Source organism: Polyodon spathula, chromosome 9 (genome assembly GCF_017654505.1).
Source record: "Polyodon spathula isolate WHYD16114869_AA chromosome 9, ASM1765450v1, whole genome shotgun sequence".
Classification (NCBI taxonomy): domain Eukaryota; kingdom Metazoa; phylum Chordata; class Actinopteri; order Acipenseriformes; family Polyodontidae; genus Polyodon; species Polyodon spathula.
The window spans coordinates 6,004,167-6,023,897 of NC_054542.1; the positions used below are offsets into that span (position 1 = coordinate 6,004,167).

Below are 19,731 nucleotides of genomic sequence, written 5' to 3' on the forward strand. Positions count from 1 at the left end.
TAAAGGTGCGGTCACCAATTCCATACACAACACTTGCAAAATATTTCAAATATAAACATGCTGAGTTCATTGCAGTCGTCAGCTGCATAGGTTAACCATTCAGCAGAATGAGACAACAAACAAGTGAGTACAGACACAACAAACCTGGTTGTAATGGGGTAGGTCTCGGTTTTACAACAGCCGTTTAAGATTGCACATAGTTACTGGTACACCTGGTGGTCCTTGCTGGAAACCCTGGTACTGGAGATGAAAAGGTTGAAAACCACTGATCATGTGTGGGGGTCCTACAGGAATGATGAGCAAGCCTCCAAGGCCTGCCACTTTAGAAAAGCAAATCTTCTGCAAATGCAAGACATCGAAATGCCTTGGGAGAGGCTGTTCCTGTGTTAGTGCCTCCCTCTTCTGTATAACTGCCTGCTCATGCACTGGAGCCACTGGAAATTGTCCACAACTAATTGAATTTTTGTTATGCTTTTGCAAGTAAAAGCAAGTTACATGTAAACGGATTATTTGTATGTTAATCTCTCCTTTTGACCACTAGTAACGTCAACCCCTGGCTTTGCTTATCTGAGGTTTAACAGCCCCACTAAGAATAGTGGTATTACTAGAAAATAAATCTAAAGTATTGACTGTCAGAAAAGAATTCTAAAAACACCCAATTAGCATACAGCAGCAAGGTTAACTAACAGCTGACGTATTTATAGTAGTTTGCTTGACACCTGTTTTATTTTCTTCCTGCTCTGCAGAGCTGTTATGCCCAGTGAATTCTTTAAAAGTACATGGTTTGAGTTATTTGTGTAACAGTTTGCATAGATATCTGTGTGTTTATTTTTATTGATGCATATTTAACTAAATGGAAAAACCCTTCAGAATCTCCAAAAGGAAGTTTTCTCGCGATTGATAGCAGTGTAATTCGTTAAACGCACCCACAAGGACGTAGTTATTTGTTTGTTCATTTAGATTGGTTAATTATTGGTCAGGACTATCTTAAAGGGTGCATTGACTTGTGCCTCGTGACTGTGTTTATGTGAACAGTTTCTTTGGTTAATAGTTAGACCCCGTTTTCACACTTGGGATTTAAGGTGGCCATGGCCGCCTCGGGGCCGCCTTTTCTCATATATGAAAAGGCCTCTGTTTCGATGTGGCCCAGGGCCTGCAATCCAGGACCAGGGCTGGCCTGTCTAGTAAAACTGCTTCCGTTGAATGAGGCTTCAGTTTACTTCAGTCAGTATCTAGAGCTGTTCAGAGGTGCCAAAAACAATCGCCCCCTAAAGATCGGATCAACGAGTTTGGCAAGGATGAATTTCATGTTGATGGTAATGTGCTGTTTTGTACTTTTCTGTGCCACTATTTTACAACAGCCGTCTGGATGACGAAGACTAACACTGAGTTGAACTAACATGAATGAATGTTTATTTATTTATTTTTTACAACAGGGAACTATTTGAAATAATAAATTTTAAAAAAAGTTTGTTTTATTGATTAATGGCACTGATAAGCTTGTAACTTTGTTAGAATTTGAAAGTGTAACAATTTGTATTATAAAGACCAACTCAGAAGTAGAATACAGAAGAGACGTTGTGCAGTGCTGTACATGCTGTACTTGCATTAAGGTGTTGGAGCAAGAAAGTCTTAAGCTCTGTTTTTTCGATGCCATTGCGATCAGAGACCGGACGAGCAAAAGTGGAGTAGTGTTGGCTTCGGGTTGCTGCTGCAGCCAGTCCAGTCCTTTCTGAAAGCACTTCATTGCTTCACTGTGGGGAAACGGCTGGTTTTGTTTCATTGTCTTCATCCTCACTTTTTCTTGTTTGATACTGTTATTTCCATTGACCTCATACACAATCTCTTCATCATCTAAAAGATGACAGGCAGGATCTGCTTCTTCTCACCTCACCCACTGTTAAATTTCGTCCTCTGTAAAGCCCTCAATCTCGAACGCAGTTTTAGCAGATTTGGGTTCTAGTACGTTCTGTAGTGCGCTTTTCTCGGTGCTCTGCCATGCATCTGCTACCAAATAGCTCTGTTAACTTCTCTAAACTGTCGATAAAAACATCAGGACTCGAGGAAGAAAAGACTGTAGCATTTTGCAACGGTACCTGCGTTTTGTGGCTTCAATTTTCCTGTTGTCCATAGGCTGAATTATTGTGGTAGTGTTTCTCTGTAAAAACATGCATTGTAATTCTCCATTTACCAGAATTTCTGCTGCTGGGTGAGCAGGGGCATTATCTTACAGCAGAACTGCTTTCTGTGGCAGGCCCAGTTTCTGTAGCTTTTGCACAAAATGGTTGTGAAGCCAGTCATGAAATTATCTCGATCCATCTAGTTTAGTGCTTGCACAGTACTGGTAAAGCAGCCACGCTAACATTTTTTAAAGCACCTCTGCCTGCTGCTGTTCCCACTAGAAGAGCCGGCGATGGGAGCTTCAGAGAAATCCAGCGGCTGATTTCTCTGAAGGTGTTGTCAGGGTGCGTGTAGGCAGGCCCTGTTTCATCACAGTTATACAGCTGATCTCTGGTTGGCTGATGTGTTTCTGTCAGATCGTGTAATTCTGAAACGAACGGCTCTACTGCTTCTGTGTTAGCTGAAAGTTTTTTCGCCCCGCACAGTGAGCTGCTCCATGACGGCTTTGAAATCGCTTCAGCCAGCCGGATGAAGCTTTAACGTTTGGGCCACCGTCCAACAGCTGATTTAAACACCTTTTGCTTTGTCACATAAAATAGCTCCTGAAATTGTAATTTCCTCCTTCCATGCTTGAACAAACCAGGTAAACACCAAAATGTATCTTCTTGTGGGCCTCTCAGAATCTTCCGTTACATGCATCCATAGAAACTGTCGACACCCGATGCAAACTTTTTAATCTCTGAAGCAGACTTTTTTTTATATATATCTGTTACAGCGCTCTTTACAATTCTGAAATCTTGTGCTGTTTTTTCCCTGGTAACTCCCTTTTCCAGCAGTGAAAGTATCTCTAACTTTTTTTAAACTTGTAAGCACAACTCTCTTTCGCTTTCCAGTAGCACTCATGCTGTACACATAATTGACGTTGCTGCTACGTCTGGCCAGTGTGGGTAAAGGGTCAGGGTGGATATGTGACGGGAAGACATGTAATGGACCACTGTGCTGTTAAACAGTCTCATTCATTATAAGGGCCTTGCCACTACATTTTTATTTTATTTGGACCTACCCCTGATGTCAACGTCCAGAACAATTGAACTGGCTCTGAAGTAGTGCCGTGCTGCCTGCTCATCTTAGCTCTGCACTATTGTGAGAGCATTTTAAAGAAGGGCACCAAGTTAGTCCCAAATGTCTTGTTTAACTTGGATATTTGAAAGATAAAATGAAGACAAAATATATGATCGATAAAATAGATGCAAAATATTTTAGTCTTGCAAAATATTTTAGTCGTCTTCCTTTTTAATATGATTTGCTATGGGCACATAACTGTTAATACAGCACTTCCTGTTCCTGTTGCCAGGAGAAAATGGTTGGCCAGGTTTTTGCAAACTGGTGCAATGCACAACTGGGATACTTTACATAAAAAGTAAAATTGTTTTTTTTGGGGGGGGATATATATATATATATATATATATATATATATATATATATATATATATATATATATATATATATATATATATATATATTTAGAGCCATTTCTTAAACTGGACACCTTGTCTGACGACAGACAGGTTGTCTAAAATAACATATCTGGTTTAGGGGGGGACTATTTTATACAACTTCATGGTAAACTAATATTTGTATTTTACTTTATTTACTGTATCATAAACCAAAACTTGGCCCATTTAGAGATTGTTTTCAATCCACTACTTTTAAACCACTTGGCCCACAAGTATGTTTTTATAAATCCACAAAGGTATTTTTGCTTTAACCGGGACATGCTGACAAATAGTTAGTAAACATTCTATTCGTCTTACAAAATTTACTGTAATCCAATTGTATATACATATATATATATATATATATATATATATATATATATATATATATATATATATATATATATATATATATATAGAAGGATATGCAAGATGAAATAAGTCTGTCCACTAGATGTCACTCTTTCCTTACCTGCAGCATATCCAAGTTTAGTACATATAATTTCTGTTGTACCTGGCAGTTTGGTCACAGCTGTACTGCGAGGTGGTACTTTTTAAATGAGTTTTAAATTGGGTGCTTTGTAACCACAGAGGACAATTGGGTTTCCTCTTTTATAACCGTGGCAATGTATTCCCTGGAGGAGGGGTACCTGTCACAGCTCCACCCAGCAAGAGACCATTTACAGAACTAGTGCCTTGCTGCAGAGTCCACAGTCTTTTGCTAGCTGTAACCAACAGTGTACACACCCATCTACTGCAGATCGTGTGAAACCAGACAGTCTGGAAATCTACCACAGGTTGTTGTTTGCTGTCAGATGGTATTGCTGTATCACCCAACAAGCAATCACTTCATAGAAAAGAAGACCTACAAAAACAACTGCAACTACAGTTGCAAAGCTTTGTGTGTACTGTACAGAGGGTTTTTTTTTTTCTGTGAAGGGTGCATAAAGGACACTGATTTAGCCGAATTTGCAGTCTTGAATTGTTTTTTGCACAAATAAATTGTAAGGTAGGCTATGTGTTTTACTTATGAACATTTTAAAAATTATTTGTGTAAAGTGTGTGCTGTATATGTAAGGTACTATATAGTGTGAAAGCAGCACCATAAGATATTTTTGTGTTAATTGTGTACTAAGTAGGCTACAGTAAAAATGTGCTAAAATTATTTTTTCAATTTAAAATACTATTTTCCTATTTTCATTGTACAGTAATGTGTACAGTGCTGAGGCATGGTTTATTTTGTGTTACTGGTAGCATATAGGGTAAAGTAAAAACAAGTGTGCTAAGTTCATTTGATTTTACTACTGTACTGTATACTACTGCCATACTGTACAAATTTATATTTTTACTTAATGTAATGTGTTCAGAGAAGACATTCATGTTATTTCAGGGCAATGATTTATATATTTAAAATAAACCTAGCACTGTAAACTCGTGTGAGCCATTTGTTAAACTGGACACCTTATCTGACGACAGACAGGTTGTCTAAAATAGCATGTCTGGTTTAGGGGGGGACTATTTTATACAACTTCATGGTAAACTAATATTTATACATTACTGTATCATAAACCAAAACTTGGCCCATTTAGAGATTGTTTGCAATCCACAAAGGTATTTTTAGCTGTAAAAGTACATGCTATTCAAATAGACTAGCCTGTTTCTATTTTCAACAGCAGAATGTTTTAAATGACATTAGTCAAGCTCTGTTTTGACTGTTACAGTTATTCATTTAACCTTTTTGGGGATTATAAGAAAAGAAACCTCTTTTATAAATAAATAATAATCTCCATGATTTTTTTTTCTGTTCAAACTAAAACAAAAAAATACACAAAGGTTGCTTCGGACCATAAGGGGTTAAGGAGTTGGAGGAACTCTTAAAGCAAGCAAGATTGAAGTGAGCATGCTGAAACTATTAAATGCTTCCGCTACACAGAGAGTTCTGCGCTCGGTGCCCAGGTGGATTCTGGGAGCCTGTGGTCTCACTCTCCGTGTGTGTTCAAAACACTACATTGACAAAAGTCAACAGAGACTGTAATACAGGAAGTTACAAAAGAAAAAGATGAGCGCAAAAACTGCAGATATTCCAGTATGCTTCCTCCTCATTGTTCTGTAGTACAGTTTAGTTTGTATGGTGGTTATTTTTTATGTGCTGCTTTTATACATTTAAGACAAAATTGTTGTATTTTATAATTAACCACCGTGAAAGGATTGTCTTTATCCAGCGAAAAGAATGGAGTTACTTGGCTTGATCCAACAGGTAGGTGATGTTTTCTCTGGTTTAGTTCCAGGAATGCTTATCGTTTGGTTTTAGGAATTCTTTAAAAGTAAAAATGTTCCAAGTTCCTATTTTGGAAGCAAGGCAAATTTTAAGACAATTACAACTATATAAATTCAGAAACAACATTGTTACAGGAAGGAGCAGTTGAAAGAGTTCCCTTTTATAGTTTTATACGGTTACATTTATTTTAGTCCTCGCCTGTAATGTGCCTTTGTCTTTGCAGTTATTTGAAATTTTACAATCAAAGGTACAGTTCAAGGGAATATAGTCTTGTAAACTCTTACGTTTTGAATAGGTTGGGTACACTAAGTCTATCCCACTTCATGTTTAGATTTGTAATATAATGTTAGATAACCTGCTTGATATATCACTGTACTCCTGTTTTTTTCATTTATTATTTGAAATGAAAAATCTGCAGGCGCTAACCCAACCCTGTACTTGTTTAAATATTTTGCTAGTAACTACTCTGTGGTCTATGTGAAGAAACTGTTTGTATGTGTTGCCAGAGCTTTTCACAGTTAATAAAGTATAATATTATTTAATTGGTTTACTGCTGGCCACTGAACTAAAGCAGAATAGCCCTCTCTCTCCTGTTGGGTTGTACTTTGAATTTGTTGGGTTCCACAACCCTGAGTAGGCCTGCCTTGACTGACCATACCCACCCACCTTAACTTCTCATAACCTTTGGGTCTCTGAGCCAGTTTAAACAGTGCATGTTGTTGTTCTTCAGCTGAACTCGTGTCCTGCTGCATAATTGTGGGTTGTGTGGTGGCTGTTTATATAAACTGACTGCATGTATTCATGGATTTTAAATAGCTAGTGTTGTGCTTTCTCCATTTTCACCTGTGTCCTGTTGAAAACCTTGCTTTATAATACCTTTTGTAAATATTCTGCCACCTCCGCTCCCATTTGGGAAACAGTCTTTAATATTATGAAAACACCTCTGGCAAAATAGAAGGGTAGCCTTCACTTGACCTGTGACCTAATATGACTACCCTATTGAAGTCTATAAGACTTTTAATAAGACAACACACCTAGGAATTCTGGGCCCTAATCACAGAGCGCTAACTCAAGAGGTCAAGAATATTAAAAGTTACAGTTAAAATCAAGCTTACACACAGGAGTTATAGCTTTGCAAATTGAGCCCATTGTCTTTTTTGTTGTATGTTTTGGTTAACAATTTTGCAACACTTTCATTCTTCCAGTAGTGCATATGAAGTGAGGATTTACATTTCTGTGAAACTTGATTTGGTGTATGCAGCCCTTTTTGATGGTAATATAGGTATAGTTGACTGTGCTGCTTTTTTAACTTGTATAAGTGAATCAATCGTTTGTATCTTTGTTTTCACCAAAGCAGAACTTCCTCATAAATGAGAACGAGATAATGGACAATAACCCCCCCCCCCCAAATAAAAAGATATGTCACAATGTAACTTCACAAGCACCTGCATGATAGAAACCTTTTTAGTTTCCAAATGGTTAGCCTATCTCTATTTTATTTGTTAGTGGAAGTATGTTGTGAAGATACAATATAATGTTTTAACTGCGAGATTTTCTGAAAACACTTTTAAAATATATATTTTTTCCATGGCGTGTTTTACTTTTTGTTTTGCAGAAGCAAAATTACTTATTTTTCAGTCTAATGTACCCAGTCTCCTAAGGAGAAAAACAAGGAAGTCTTTTTTTTAAATTATTTTTCATCACAAAAGTTTCACAATTTATCATGTATTGGCATTCGGCACCATTTTCTTTCTAGGTCTAATTCAAGCCAGCTTTTATTTGGCCATGTCGTATTTTGTTTAACCCACAAGCTCCTGTACTGTTCAGGTTGTGCTTTTGGTGCAGTTCAGTACAATAGAGAAACTAAGGTCTTTATTGATAACATTTAGTGTAAGTTATTTTTTGTCTTTTAGAAACAGCCGGACTGTGATTTTAGTTGTTACAGACACTACCGAATGTTTTTTGCCAGTTATTGCAAAAAATGTTGTTTCTAAAACCTGCTCTATTTCTATTAAGGCACCCATATACCTAAAATTACATAAAAGCCCATTCTGGTTGCTGAAGCCACCTATTCTCAATTAAAGAACAATAGCTTTCTGGATTGCTGGACCCCGTTTCGCTTACAGCTGAGAGCAAATTCATTTAAGACAGCAATATTTCTTTCTACTGTTTTGATTTAAGTCATGGTTCATGCCATTGTGTCTTTCTGTTTTCTTTTTGTAATGTTTCTGAACTCAATATGTCTTGTTCAGTTTCTGCCCTAGGATTTATCCAAAGCGTTATTTTCTTCATCTTTTTCTTTTCTTCCTGTGAAACAGTAACTAGAAATAACCTTAAAAATGCAGCTGAGGTGTGTAAGAGATGTTGCTTTTGATGCCTTTTGGGTTTATTACAAAGAAACACTTTGCTGGCGCACAACATCAGCAAGGTTGTTTTGGTGTTTTCTACTTTCCGACCACTAAAACTGTGAATAAAACTGACTAAATAACCAATATGGGAAGCAAAGCAATGAGTTGGACTTCATTAAAGGCATAATCCTAGTCTTAATTTATATTAGCTTGAGCAACATTTCGGTCTAGAAGTGTTTTGGCTATTCAATCAAGTTATTTAAAAAGCGTTGTTTATATTTGCACATCCTGAATTAAAGTTTTTAAAAAAAAAGAAAAACACAAGCGCGGTACCGAGATATTTTCAGTCGTTAGTTTGAACAAATTTAAGTGAAGCAGCAGAAACATTTCATCGGTAGGGTTTCATTTCATAGATGCATATCCCCAATTAAAACGTGAAACGAGCACAGAAACGAAGAGTGTTCAACAAAACTAAAGGGAGGGAGTGATGATGTTGCTAGAGCGAATTACGGTTTGAAGTGGATTTTTAAACCATTTCTTTAAGCTAGCAGTTAACGAAACTGTGTTTTTCAGTTAAAGTGGTTTTTGAGTTACAGTGGTTGAACCGAGCTAAACAATTGCACACGTCCTGCACTTTGGTTAGCTATGCAGGCCTCAAGTGTCCAATTCTGAAGAAAAAAGAACATGTTTTAAGCAAGTTTGCATTTTCATTTTAAAACGTATCTTAAAGTACACTAGCTTAGAAGGAAGTTCATTTTGTTTGTCTTTCATTCAGGAAGGTTGATACTGCTTCTCTTTGTAGGTTATTTCACTTATGTGGTAAATTCAAGCATAAGGCCTGTTACTGTTAATGTCTTGGCTTCAACCACTTTAAAGCTTTTGTTTAACGTGGCCCTCAATAACATAACATTTAACCCATTAGCGTACTAATTCAATTTGTTAGTCTCAATGCTTTTGTTGATTTATGTATTTATGTATTTAGCAGTCTGTCTCTGGTTAATGATCCAGAGGAAGGTGAGAAGGCCCCGGTGGTTCCTCCAAGAACCAAACTGTCTCATCAGCCATTCAGCCAACCTGACCTACCCCACAGAAAATCACCTAAACTCTCAAAGATCAGTAAGTACCCAGGCGGGGGCTAGAGTTCATAAACAGGGAATCCTGAATTAACAGTGCATATGTGTACAGTGCACCTTCTGTACAATTAGCTTCTTTCATAGACTTGTCTGTTTAATTCAAGTGACTGTCTCTCTAACCCTAACACTGTCTCTTTAGAGAAAAAAAAACTTGCTTGTGTAGATGGAGCTATAGCCACAGCAATAGGTGGTGTTACAGTGATGTGAGAATTTTATGCTGTTATTGAGCGTTTACAGTATCTGACTATAACTAACACACACAAAATGACATTGCCACTGTCTCTGCAGTTCTGTTTTTCAGACTAGAGAAAAAAGCAATAGAGTTAGGACAGTGTGTGATACAGGGACTGTATGTTGCTCGAGAGTTAGGAGACAGGTTTGGAAACTGGTTTGTGTGTGAGCTGACATTTTAGGTATGTTTAGAAAAACAAAATCCATAGTAGTTTGGGTGATAGACAAAAGATTGTAAACATATTCTTTATTTTATGCTTTTAAAAGTTATACCTCTCTCCAAGTCATGTAAATTACTGTACAGCTATACAATAATTAAATGGTATGTTTTTCCTTGTGCCACTAACCCTGTGTGAGTGAACATAATAAACAGTTAATTACGGCAATCCATCACTTAATGTGCAGATACCACACCACGTTACTTTTACACTGGGCCCCGCTTTGCTGCTTTCGGTTTAAATGCTATGGAGGAGCTAAATAAACTGCAAAAAGCAGCTGAGAATCTTGAAAAATGAAGCATGAATCTTTCCCAAGTGCCCTTTCGGCAATACCACGCCTGTATTTTGGACATGCCTAAACCAGTAAAACCCGGAAAAACAAGATCAGCAATTCCTGCGATATGTTTTGAAGAAGGCAGTACAAATCCTTTTCTAAGGGTATTTGCTCATTTGGATTTCCTTGTTGTTACTGCATTTTGTAAAGCGCTTTGTGATGGTGGTCCACTATGAAAGGCGCTATATAAAATAAAAAGAGTGATTTCATTGATTGATTTGTCAATATTAAGGCCTGGATTTGCCCACGTAATTGACTTCCAGCTCTGTGTGTGACTGATGTCCTTTGTGGCTTGAGAAGGTCAGCTTACTGGTGATCTTGTTGATTCTGTCGATCACGAGGAAGCGTTTAGCCTCATGCTGAATTGTGTACAGCACTTCTGACATGTAATTAGGTGGTGCAGATACTTCTGATCGGTGAAAAGTTGTAACATTTAAGATTGCTTTAATAATGTTCATTTTTGTGCATAGTTTTATAGTGCTGTCATAGAGATTTCTATAGTACACTTATCCATATAAACAGCATTCTGACTAGCTATCTTTGTATAAAATTACCACATACTGTAAATGGTTTAAACAGTCAACCCCTCCCTTCAATGTATGGTTACATCAGCCCCATTAAAACAGCCTTTTGGATGCAATATTTCAGCCCTTCTACAGAGACACGTGATGATGCTCCACAAGGGAAGACTGACGGCTAGCTGTCTGGATGATGACAGTGGATAAGCCCCCAAAAGCACCTGTGAATAATGAACATTTTTAAAGAAAAGACATGTCAGATTTATCTCAAGCTCATCATGAAACTTGAGGGGGGGAAAAAACTCTTAATACTATACTCAAATAAAATCTCCTTTTAGTGGTGGGTTCCTTTCTTTCCCACCTTTGAAAGAGAGAGAAGATCCTGGGTTTGGCAGCATAGCAAACTAGTGTGTTGCATGACCAGAACTGCCCCACTGTCTAGAAAAGCATACAGTATTGGAGACTCTGAATGATTCAAACAGAAAAGCACACACAGAAAGCTTCTCTTGACCAATGACACATTTTGTATTTCTCTTTTGTTCAGAATCTTCTTCAACGGACAGCTCAGAGGGCTATGAATGTCCGGATCAGATTGACGACAATCCGTTTGACGCCGTAGAGATGTCGGAAAAGGTCAGTGCTCGAGACATCATGACCAGCCAAAGTACTGATGTGATTTTTGTTCAAGTTATTGGGAAAAAAAAAACAACAACTTGGAAATATATTTGCTGGTTTGACGTCAATTTCACTGGGAGAGTGTTGTGAAATGACGTGAAAGGAGGCAGAGTTTAGTTTGTATAAAATGTACAAGGCTGTCCGCAAACCAAGGTGACCATGTAGTTCCCTGGGCAGTGCCTGAGCAGCTTACATGCTGATTAACTACGTTTAGCAGCATATGTCTGAATGTGAAGAGTAATCTGCTAGGTTTGTTGGTTTCAAAGTCTGTTACCTGATTGGCTCCTCTTATGTCCAATAGGAAGATTTCCTGACTGTAGAAAAGGGGAAGCGATTGAACAGCCTCTACAGCGATGACGAGCATCTGGATGAAGATAGCGATAGCTACGAAGCCATATCAAATAAGTAGGTGTGGCTTTAGAATAAGGCCATTTAAGAATATCCTCATATCTAACTGGCAGGGAAAGCATTCGCATTTGATAAATAACATCGCCCAACACATACACCTTTTTATCTTTTCTTGGAGGGAGTGTGGGTTGGTTATTTATGAGGAGGTTCTGCTTTGGTTAAAACAAGATACATTTAAAGGTGCAGTACAGTATCACAAGGTTGCTGTGGAGCATAACCAAACTCCATTTTGCACAAAATACTGTAGAACTCCTTTTTTTTCTTTTTTTAAAGAGCCTGTAGAGCCAAAAGCACCCTTGGGGGAAAAATGGGGGGGTCGGGACGGGACACTGATGTCCAACCCCTAATAAACGCCACTATTAAAGAACACATTAAACATTAAGGATTTTTTATTTTGGAGAAACACTTTCTGATTAAGTTTTTTAGCAGCTTTTTGCAATTGGGGGGCAGAGTGGGGGGGGGGGGGGGGTTGAAACCCTGCCTCTTTCTGACTGGGTTTGTTGCTTTCTGTGTCTAGTGGAAAGTCCTGGCAGGACTCTGATCTGAGTATGCTCCAGCAGAGACACTCTGCTCACTCGCTGGTCAGCCTGAGTATAGGAGTGAAAGGAGATCTCAGGGCAGTGCCTCAGCTCTCGCCTGTTATTAAACATGGCTGGCTGTGCAAGAATCCTCCACAGGGGTAAGTACCAGGAGCTTTCTCGCGAGACCTTTTCATCACTTTAAACATGTACTATTTTTCAAAATGTGTCTTGTGGTATGTGCATATCGCTATTACACTATATAACTAGTAACAACCAGCAAAGGCACACTTTTAAGTAGTTGGTTATATGTTTTGCAAATTGCACTTATTTAGGCAGGATTGTGGGTGTCTGGCAAATCAGTTGATAAAGCAACAATTTACAAACTAACTAAACCTGTTGCCATCCATCCAGCATCACTAAACACTGCCAATGGTGTAACAAACACAGTTTATAAATGTGTGTCAACATACAATGGCTATCCGTTTGGCAACCTGACAAACTGGTGCCCTGGGTTTGTCGAGACTGGCTCGGTATCCCACACAAACAAGCCCCTCAGTCGGGGAGTCTTCAAAGACTTCAAAGAGCAAATTGTGCTACCCTGGCTTTTATTTTAATTGCTCTGTAAATTCAGCAGTGGTATCTTGATACTTTAAATAACTCTCCTAACCAGCTGTATTAGCGTTCTGAGGTTAGTTTTGTCAGCTCATTTTTGTTTGTGGTCTGGTGACATCTCTTGGTTTTCGAAACAGTCAGGCCCTTATTGCTATACGTTTCAAGACTATGATGTCTGTGTAGATAGTTGCTCTGCAGAAAGCTGCTGCTTATGACAAACGCCTTCTCGGAGTGGAACTGAGGTAGAGTATAGCAGATAGAGGACCCTTTCCCACACAGACACACACATTCTTACAGTACCAGCTTACAATAGAGTGTAAGAGTTATACTGAATGGCAGAAACACCCTCACATGCATTGTTTCTGTGTTACAAGGCTGTCATTGCCTTGTAAATATAGGTTCTACATTGAGTTTCTTGTATGTTTTTGTGTTTTTTTTCTGCAGCTCTTATATCTACCAGAAACGATGGGTGAAGCTTGATGCAGAGTACTTGAGATATTTTGACAGTGATAAGGTGTTTTTTAAATTTTTTTTTTAAAATTTTAGTTCTTTCTCGTGCACTGGTTGATTTAGCATTAAAATGAGTAGTTTTTCGAGATTTACGATTATACTGTAAATACAGTATAATTGTAAATTTCGAAAAACTACTCGCTTCTAAATCTTTTGTAGTCATTTTTGTATTACTTTAGTATAAATACATGTTAATTTGGATTCATGTGTTGTTTTTTTCTGACTTTATGTGAATGAAAAGACACACATTTGCCCGTTTTCCCATTGGAAATAGTGATATTTTGAAATATCACTGTCCTGGTCACAAAAGCAAAGTTTGTGGGGAATAATAGCCATTTTCTATACTTTTGAGGCATAAGCAATTAGGAAATAACACTTACTACCCAGGAACAAAAAAAAAAAAAAAAAAAAAAATTGTTACACGGTGTAATCTATTTAATTTGAGAGTAATTCTAAAATCCAAGACAGGGGGCAAAACTATCCTATAACGGAAGATACTTTTATACCCAAATCACAAACATTGCCAAAGTGTTTAATCTAAGTAAAGTAATACAGCAAAAGACATTAATATGCATTTTTAATAAGAAAATATACACTGAAATATAAACCACAAACATGCAATTTGCTGAAAGCAGATTTTTTTAAAAGGAAGTTACATTTGAAGCTACAGTACTAACTAGTACTTGTAAAGTTCTTCTCAATTACACATTTTTATTCAGAGATATTTAATAGTGCATATTAGTATGGAATGTGCATCAATACAGAACCATTTTGCCTTATAAACTGTTCAGATGATTAAGGATCTGTTTTGCAGGACATGTATTCAAAACGAATCATCCCAACGGCTTCTATTACTAGCGTTGCTAATGTGGGAGACCAGAAGTTTGAGGTGGTCACGAACAATAGGACGTTTGTCTTCAGAGCTGAGAGTGACTGTGAGTAACGTTTTTATTTTGTAGACCTGTCTGTGTGTGTTGAAGAGGAGGCAGAAGTTTAATATTCACACATAAAACCACATATTGTCGTATATTACTGAAGATGTTTGTCTGCTTTTACGCTTTTATTGTTATTCTCTCTGCCACTTTTAGCTTTTAAACAAACTTGTGAGAGTAAAATAAAAACACTTCAACTGACGCCTTTTAAGTAAGTTTGCTTCCTTTTCTTTCCAACTGTTACAGCCTTAAACTAGTTTGAAAAAATATAATTGAACTCCTAAATCTACTTCTAATTTTGTTATTTCTTGCTAGTTTTATAACACTGATGTTTCATTCCCATTGGGGGAAATGTTGCTTTTGTCCCCCGAGTCTCTTCCATATAAATCCAAATAGTTCTGGGGATCTTTATCGGGTCCTATTATCAGAGGACACTCACGAAAGAAGGTGCAGAGTATGCTGACTAAGACGATCACGTGTTTTGTTTAGTATCTTTTGCAGTATTCCTGCTGTTGTACGACAAGTCTTTCTATCATGCGCTGCACATTTAAAAGTGGAAAAGGACGACATATACCAGCTAGCTTTTTATGCCACCACCAGCAGATTCAGGCACCTTCTTCACTGGGAGTGTATATTGAATAGCAATGTTGATTTCCTTTCCCTCCTCTGCAGCTGATCGTAATGAGTGGGTAAAGGTTCTGCAAGAGACCGTCCGAGACCAGAGTGTGGCAAACCGGGTGTCCATGGCACAGCAGTCCAGCACATGCATCGAGGAGAAGCAAGGTGCCCTGGAACTGAGGGGCCTGCGCTCCAAACTCTACGTGGTGGTGTCAGGGGATAAAGTCTTTCTCTATAAGAATATCGAGGTTTGCATTTCATTAAGCATTGATTGAGTTCTATTGCAGCTGCTGATGCATCAGAAACGATTACAGATGCCGACTTTTCATATTTTGAGGGAGTTTTAACAGCTAACGATTCCCTTCACTTTGACCTGCTTCTGTATTGTCATTTGACTGGCTTCCAGATCATTAACATCCAGCTTTTTGAGATACTGGCGTTTATACTTGATGCACAACTGTATTCGATGTTTCTCAAAGTCTGAGCGTGAGTACTGTACAATAACCTAGTAATTGACAGATGTTTTGTAAAAGTGGGATGTTTGACAGCTGGGTTTTCATATTTCCAAAACATCTGGCACACTTCACACAGCACATCTATGTGCTACTACTCGACTCCTGGCACCTGCAGAAGGTTGGTGGTACAATCCCAGAGTAGTAACAGTAGTACAGTGTTACTTGTCTCTGGATTCACTTTTCGTCTAAGTAGTGGACCACATGGTTTTGTCTTTTATATATTTCTACTAGAACCACATTTTAAACTGTTTACAGAAAATCTTTTTTTCTTAGCTTGTCAATTATATTCCTCCATTGTAATACTATCAGGAGCTGGAACAAATCTCTTTTGAGAAATGGCTGTAGAATTTGGTGCCAAGCCTTGTTTCCCAATAATATTTTAAAGTGTGGAGATGAGGTGTACTGACCGGCTGTGTCTAGTTTAACTGGACTCTTTTTTTCTTTCTTCTTTATAATACATGCTTATGACTTTGTATATTTGTAAAACTCTTCTGTCCTGGTGCTAGGATTACCAGCTAGGGATCGGCATTACCTCCATAGAGATGAACCTGGGAAATGTGAAGGATGCAGATCGTAGGGCCTTCGACCTCACCACCCCCTACAGGACGTTCAGGTGAGGAGGGCTGACTGTGAGAATTTTTGTGAATGTTTCAGGCTTTACTGGCTGAAACATTCAAAGGACCACCCAAAGAGTTGCCAACAGCTCAATGTCATCATCCAAAATTCACTCCTCTCCTCAGTGGGATGTGCTGGACAGGATATGCAGATGATCGCCACCCTCAGAAAATAATTTTCAGCTGGATACTCCAATATAATTACTTCCCCCTTATACACATATGAATCGCTACAGTATTTGCACATGCAGGTGGAAACCATGCTGTGAGCAAGGAATGCTCTTCTCCACATTGAAATTAAAACACATCAATATAAGTCATGTAATATTTATAACCACAACTTGGTAGTAACATCTATTACTACATTGCCTTACATGAAAGATGCACATGTTATTTTTTAATTCAATCATTTTTATTTAAATGTATACTTTTTTTTTAAATGACCAAGCGCTCTTTTCTCATAAATCAATGCTATACTTCAACATTCAGTTTGTATGTCCCTCCCAGTTTGAGCAAAGCTGTACCTAGTTGTGTGGTGGTCTTCACTGTGCTGGATTCAAAGCCATGCCTCCAGAGGTGGAAGGCTGTTGATTCAGCCCACTGTGGTACCTAGCCCCCAGTAGGGTTTCTTTTCTGTGATGTCTGATATCAGTTCCCCCGCAGTTTTGTGGCAGATTCAGATAAGCAGAAGGAGGAGTGGCTGGAGGCCATGCAGAACTCCATCGGGGAGGCTCTGTCCAACTATGAGGTGGCTGAGAAGATCTGGAAAGAGGAGTCAAATTGCTTCTGTGCAGACTGTGGGGCCGCGCAACCCGAATGGGCTGCCATCAACCTCTGTGTGGTGTTCTGTAAGCGCTGTGCAGGTATGTGTGCCCTTTCTAATCTGACTGTCCACAGCGTCTTTCCTGGCATTGCTTGACAGTGTATGGGCTTAGCTGTCTTTTTGAATGAAGATTTTGTTTTTCCAGAAGAATGTGATATTCTGTTGCGTCTAAGCATGCGGTTGTGAGTCTTTGTGCCTGTTTAAAAAGCAACATTGTTTCTGTGTTACACAGGTGAGCACAGAGGTCTTGGGCCAAGCATCTCAAAAGTACGGAGTCTGAAGATGGACCGAAAAGTTTGGACTGAGGAGCTTGTTGAGGTAGTGGGTCCTGAAACTTGTCTGATTCTGGTGTTGGGAGGCTGGTCTGTTTCACCTCTGTGCTTAGTTCCAGACGGGTATAAAATGGCTTTAAACAGCACGGGCTTTAAGTAGGACTGATAGTGCATCTGCCCTGATAAACTCCTTTCTAAGTATATTGCTTTCAATTGGCAGTTTAAAAACACAATTGCTTAAGGCAGGCTGAAGTTTAGTAATACCAATTAGTATAAGTACTTTCTGTAGGCCCAGAACATAAACAAGGCCAAAAAAATGGTGCAATTGCAGACATTACTCACTGTTCCACTGTTTCTCACCCTCCCTCACGCAGTTGTTTCAGGTGCTGGGTAACCGGCGGAGCAATGCATTCTGGGCAGCGAACGTGCCTCCGAGTGAGGCGCTGTCACCAGCAAGCACCAGCGAAGAGAGGCGGAGATTTATCAGTGCCAAATACCGAGAGGGGAAGTATCGGCGTTATCATCCACTGTTTGGGAACCAGGAGGCGCTCGACAAGGTACGCATGCTCCCCAATAAAACACAAAATCTGATGATAGAATTGGTGTAAAAGTCCAGTACCGTTTGTTTTGAGTTATTGCTGAGCTATAATTGAGCGGTTTAATACAAATGACAAGAAAAGCTGTTTAATCTACTGAGGAATTTTAATCTTTTTGATACCATATATAGTAGAACGGTACTCCCTCTGTTGTGCCACCACAGAATTGCAGCATCACACTGTTTGAAAGGAAGACGGGTAAAGACATTGGTTGAGTCGTAACTTAGCCACTGACTCGGAGTGTGACCTTGGATAAGCAATATATGTTTATAAACCTATATGCTGTATTGAGCCTTCTTTTTTTACACTTTCTCATTAATGTTACTGAATAGTTGCAGGTCAAAGTTCTAAACACATGGAACATTACCTGACATTAAAACATTTGTATAGATTGCAGACTGTAGACTTTGTCACTTTAAAAAAAAAAAAAAAAAAAAAAAAAAAAAAAAAAAATTGTTAGACTGCAACCATTCCATTTTAGAGTAGTCACATGTTCTCTTTCAGGCCTTAAGCTTAAATACAAACCTGGGAAATACAGTAAGTGGATGTTGAAGTTGGAGATGCGTCCGCCTGTTTAATAAAGAGGCTGCTTTAAATACAGTAAGTGGATGTTGAAGAGATATAGAGAGCAAATAAAAAACCAACAAAGAAGTCGTACCAGTTTGTTTTGTGGCCGGTTGTCTTTTATTTTCTATAGAAGTAAAGGAGGGGGAAAATAAAAGGTGTTGTATATACCCCAGTTTTTTTGGTGGGATGGAGCGGAGACAACTGTGGGATAATGGCGTCCCGCGGGTAGCTGTGTTAATGATCAAGGGAGGGATGGGGTCTTCGTGGTTATATAAAACAAACAACAAAACGGTGGCACTCCATCGTATGTCCCATTCCCTGGGAGATATTGTGCCTGGGGATTTAAAATTCTGAAAGATTTCATCTAGAATGTTTATTGGAAAACCAAAGAGCGCCACAATGTATTTGGGGTGAGGGGGGGGTGGGGGGGGGGGGGGAGCAGATATAAAAACAACGCTGCACCAGATCGTATGTCAGTTACCTGGAGGAGATATTGGCCTGGGGATTAAAATTCTGAAAGATTTCATTAGAATGTTTATTGGAAAACAAAGAGCCAACAGATTGTGAGAGCAGAAGGTGACAAGAGAGCAGTGAACGTGGTGTTATGAGACTTTTTGCAGCCAGTCATGCCACACAGCTGAGAAAGGTGTGAGCAGAGCTCTCCCATCAATTTGTCCCCTGAATAAGGCTGTCCACATTCGATTTCTACTTTTTATTAAGTACAAATGCACTGCATTTTTAATACTCCAGTCGTGGCTGCCTGTAAGAGGCAATTTAGTCCCACAACCCTTCATCCTTGTGAGCCATGTGAGTTGGAAATGTGCCACCTATCAGGGTTCCAGGTCCCTCTCTCTGCAGTCTGGTTTGTGTATCCAGCTGGAAAAACATCCCCTCCCTCTTTGTGACATCATAACTGCCCGTAGAAATGTTTAATCGTCTCAGTCCCAACCCCCATTCCATTGTTTGGGTTTGGCTAAGTGAGGCTGGAAAAAGTTCTCGTCCATAGCTAGGCTGCCGTTTCCCTGTATGCCCGTGTTTTGATCTGTTTGGCATACTGAAGAACTTCTTCTTTAAATCCTGGTATTGTTTTAATGGGTGAGTTTAGGGATCTCCATACTTTTGTTTGGGCTGTTTGGTAAATGTGTTGTGACTGCTAAGGCGTGTTTTAAGATGGCATTGGGTCTTAAAATAATGCAGGGGCGTTTGCATGCCAATGTGTTGCATTAATCTCTTTGCCATTAGTTCAGGTTTAAAACCTGCTTGGCAGAATCCTGGACTTGTTCATCAGCATTAGGCATTGATTGTTCTGGCATCTTTTTCAGACAAATGGTCTACTTGGTTTAATTTTTAAAGAAAAGCTTTTGTTAGAATTATGCAAAAGCTTCTCATTT

At 38.8% G+C, this 19,731-nt stretch overlaps 1 protein-coding gene across 5 annotated transcripts in view; it reads left to right on the forward strand.

The window, feature by feature from the left end:
- The window catches only part of LOC121320362 (arf-GAP with Rho-GAP domain, ANK repeat and PH domain-containing protein 1), a 34,983-nt gene extending 16,612 nt beyond the window's left edge, over nucleotides 1–18,371 (forward strand). For 4 of the 5 annotated variants that reach the window (XM_041258600.1, XM_041258598.1, XM_041258602.1 and 1 more), the window contains 11 exons: nucleotides 9,226–9,359; nucleotides 11,222–11,310; nucleotides 11,654–11,757; nucleotides 12,278–12,439; nucleotides 13,338–13,407; nucleotides 14,218–14,338; nucleotides 15,008–15,201; nucleotides 15,975–16,081; nucleotides 16,746–16,945; nucleotides 17,138–17,223; nucleotides 17,552–18,371. In XM_041258600.1, coding sequence (XP_041114534.1) covers nucleotides 9,226–9,359; nucleotides 11,222–11,310; nucleotides 11,654–11,757; nucleotides 12,278–12,439; nucleotides 13,338–13,407; nucleotides 14,218–14,338; nucleotides 15,008–15,201; nucleotides 15,975–16,081; nucleotides 16,746–16,945; nucleotides 17,138–17,223; nucleotides 17,552–17,785 — 1,501 coding nt within the window. In that variant the 3' untranslated portion in view covers nucleotides 17,786–18,371. The remainder of the gene's footprint in view (nucleotides 1–9,225; nucleotides 9,360–11,221; nucleotides 11,311–11,653; nucleotides 11,758–12,277; nucleotides 12,440–13,337; nucleotides 13,408–14,217; nucleotides 14,339–15,007; nucleotides 15,202–15,974; nucleotides 16,082–16,745; nucleotides 16,946–17,137; nucleotides 17,224–17,551) is intronic. The other variant, XM_041258601.1, reaches the window with a different exon arrangement.
- Nucleotides 18,372–19,731: the final 1,360 nt, after the last annotated feature.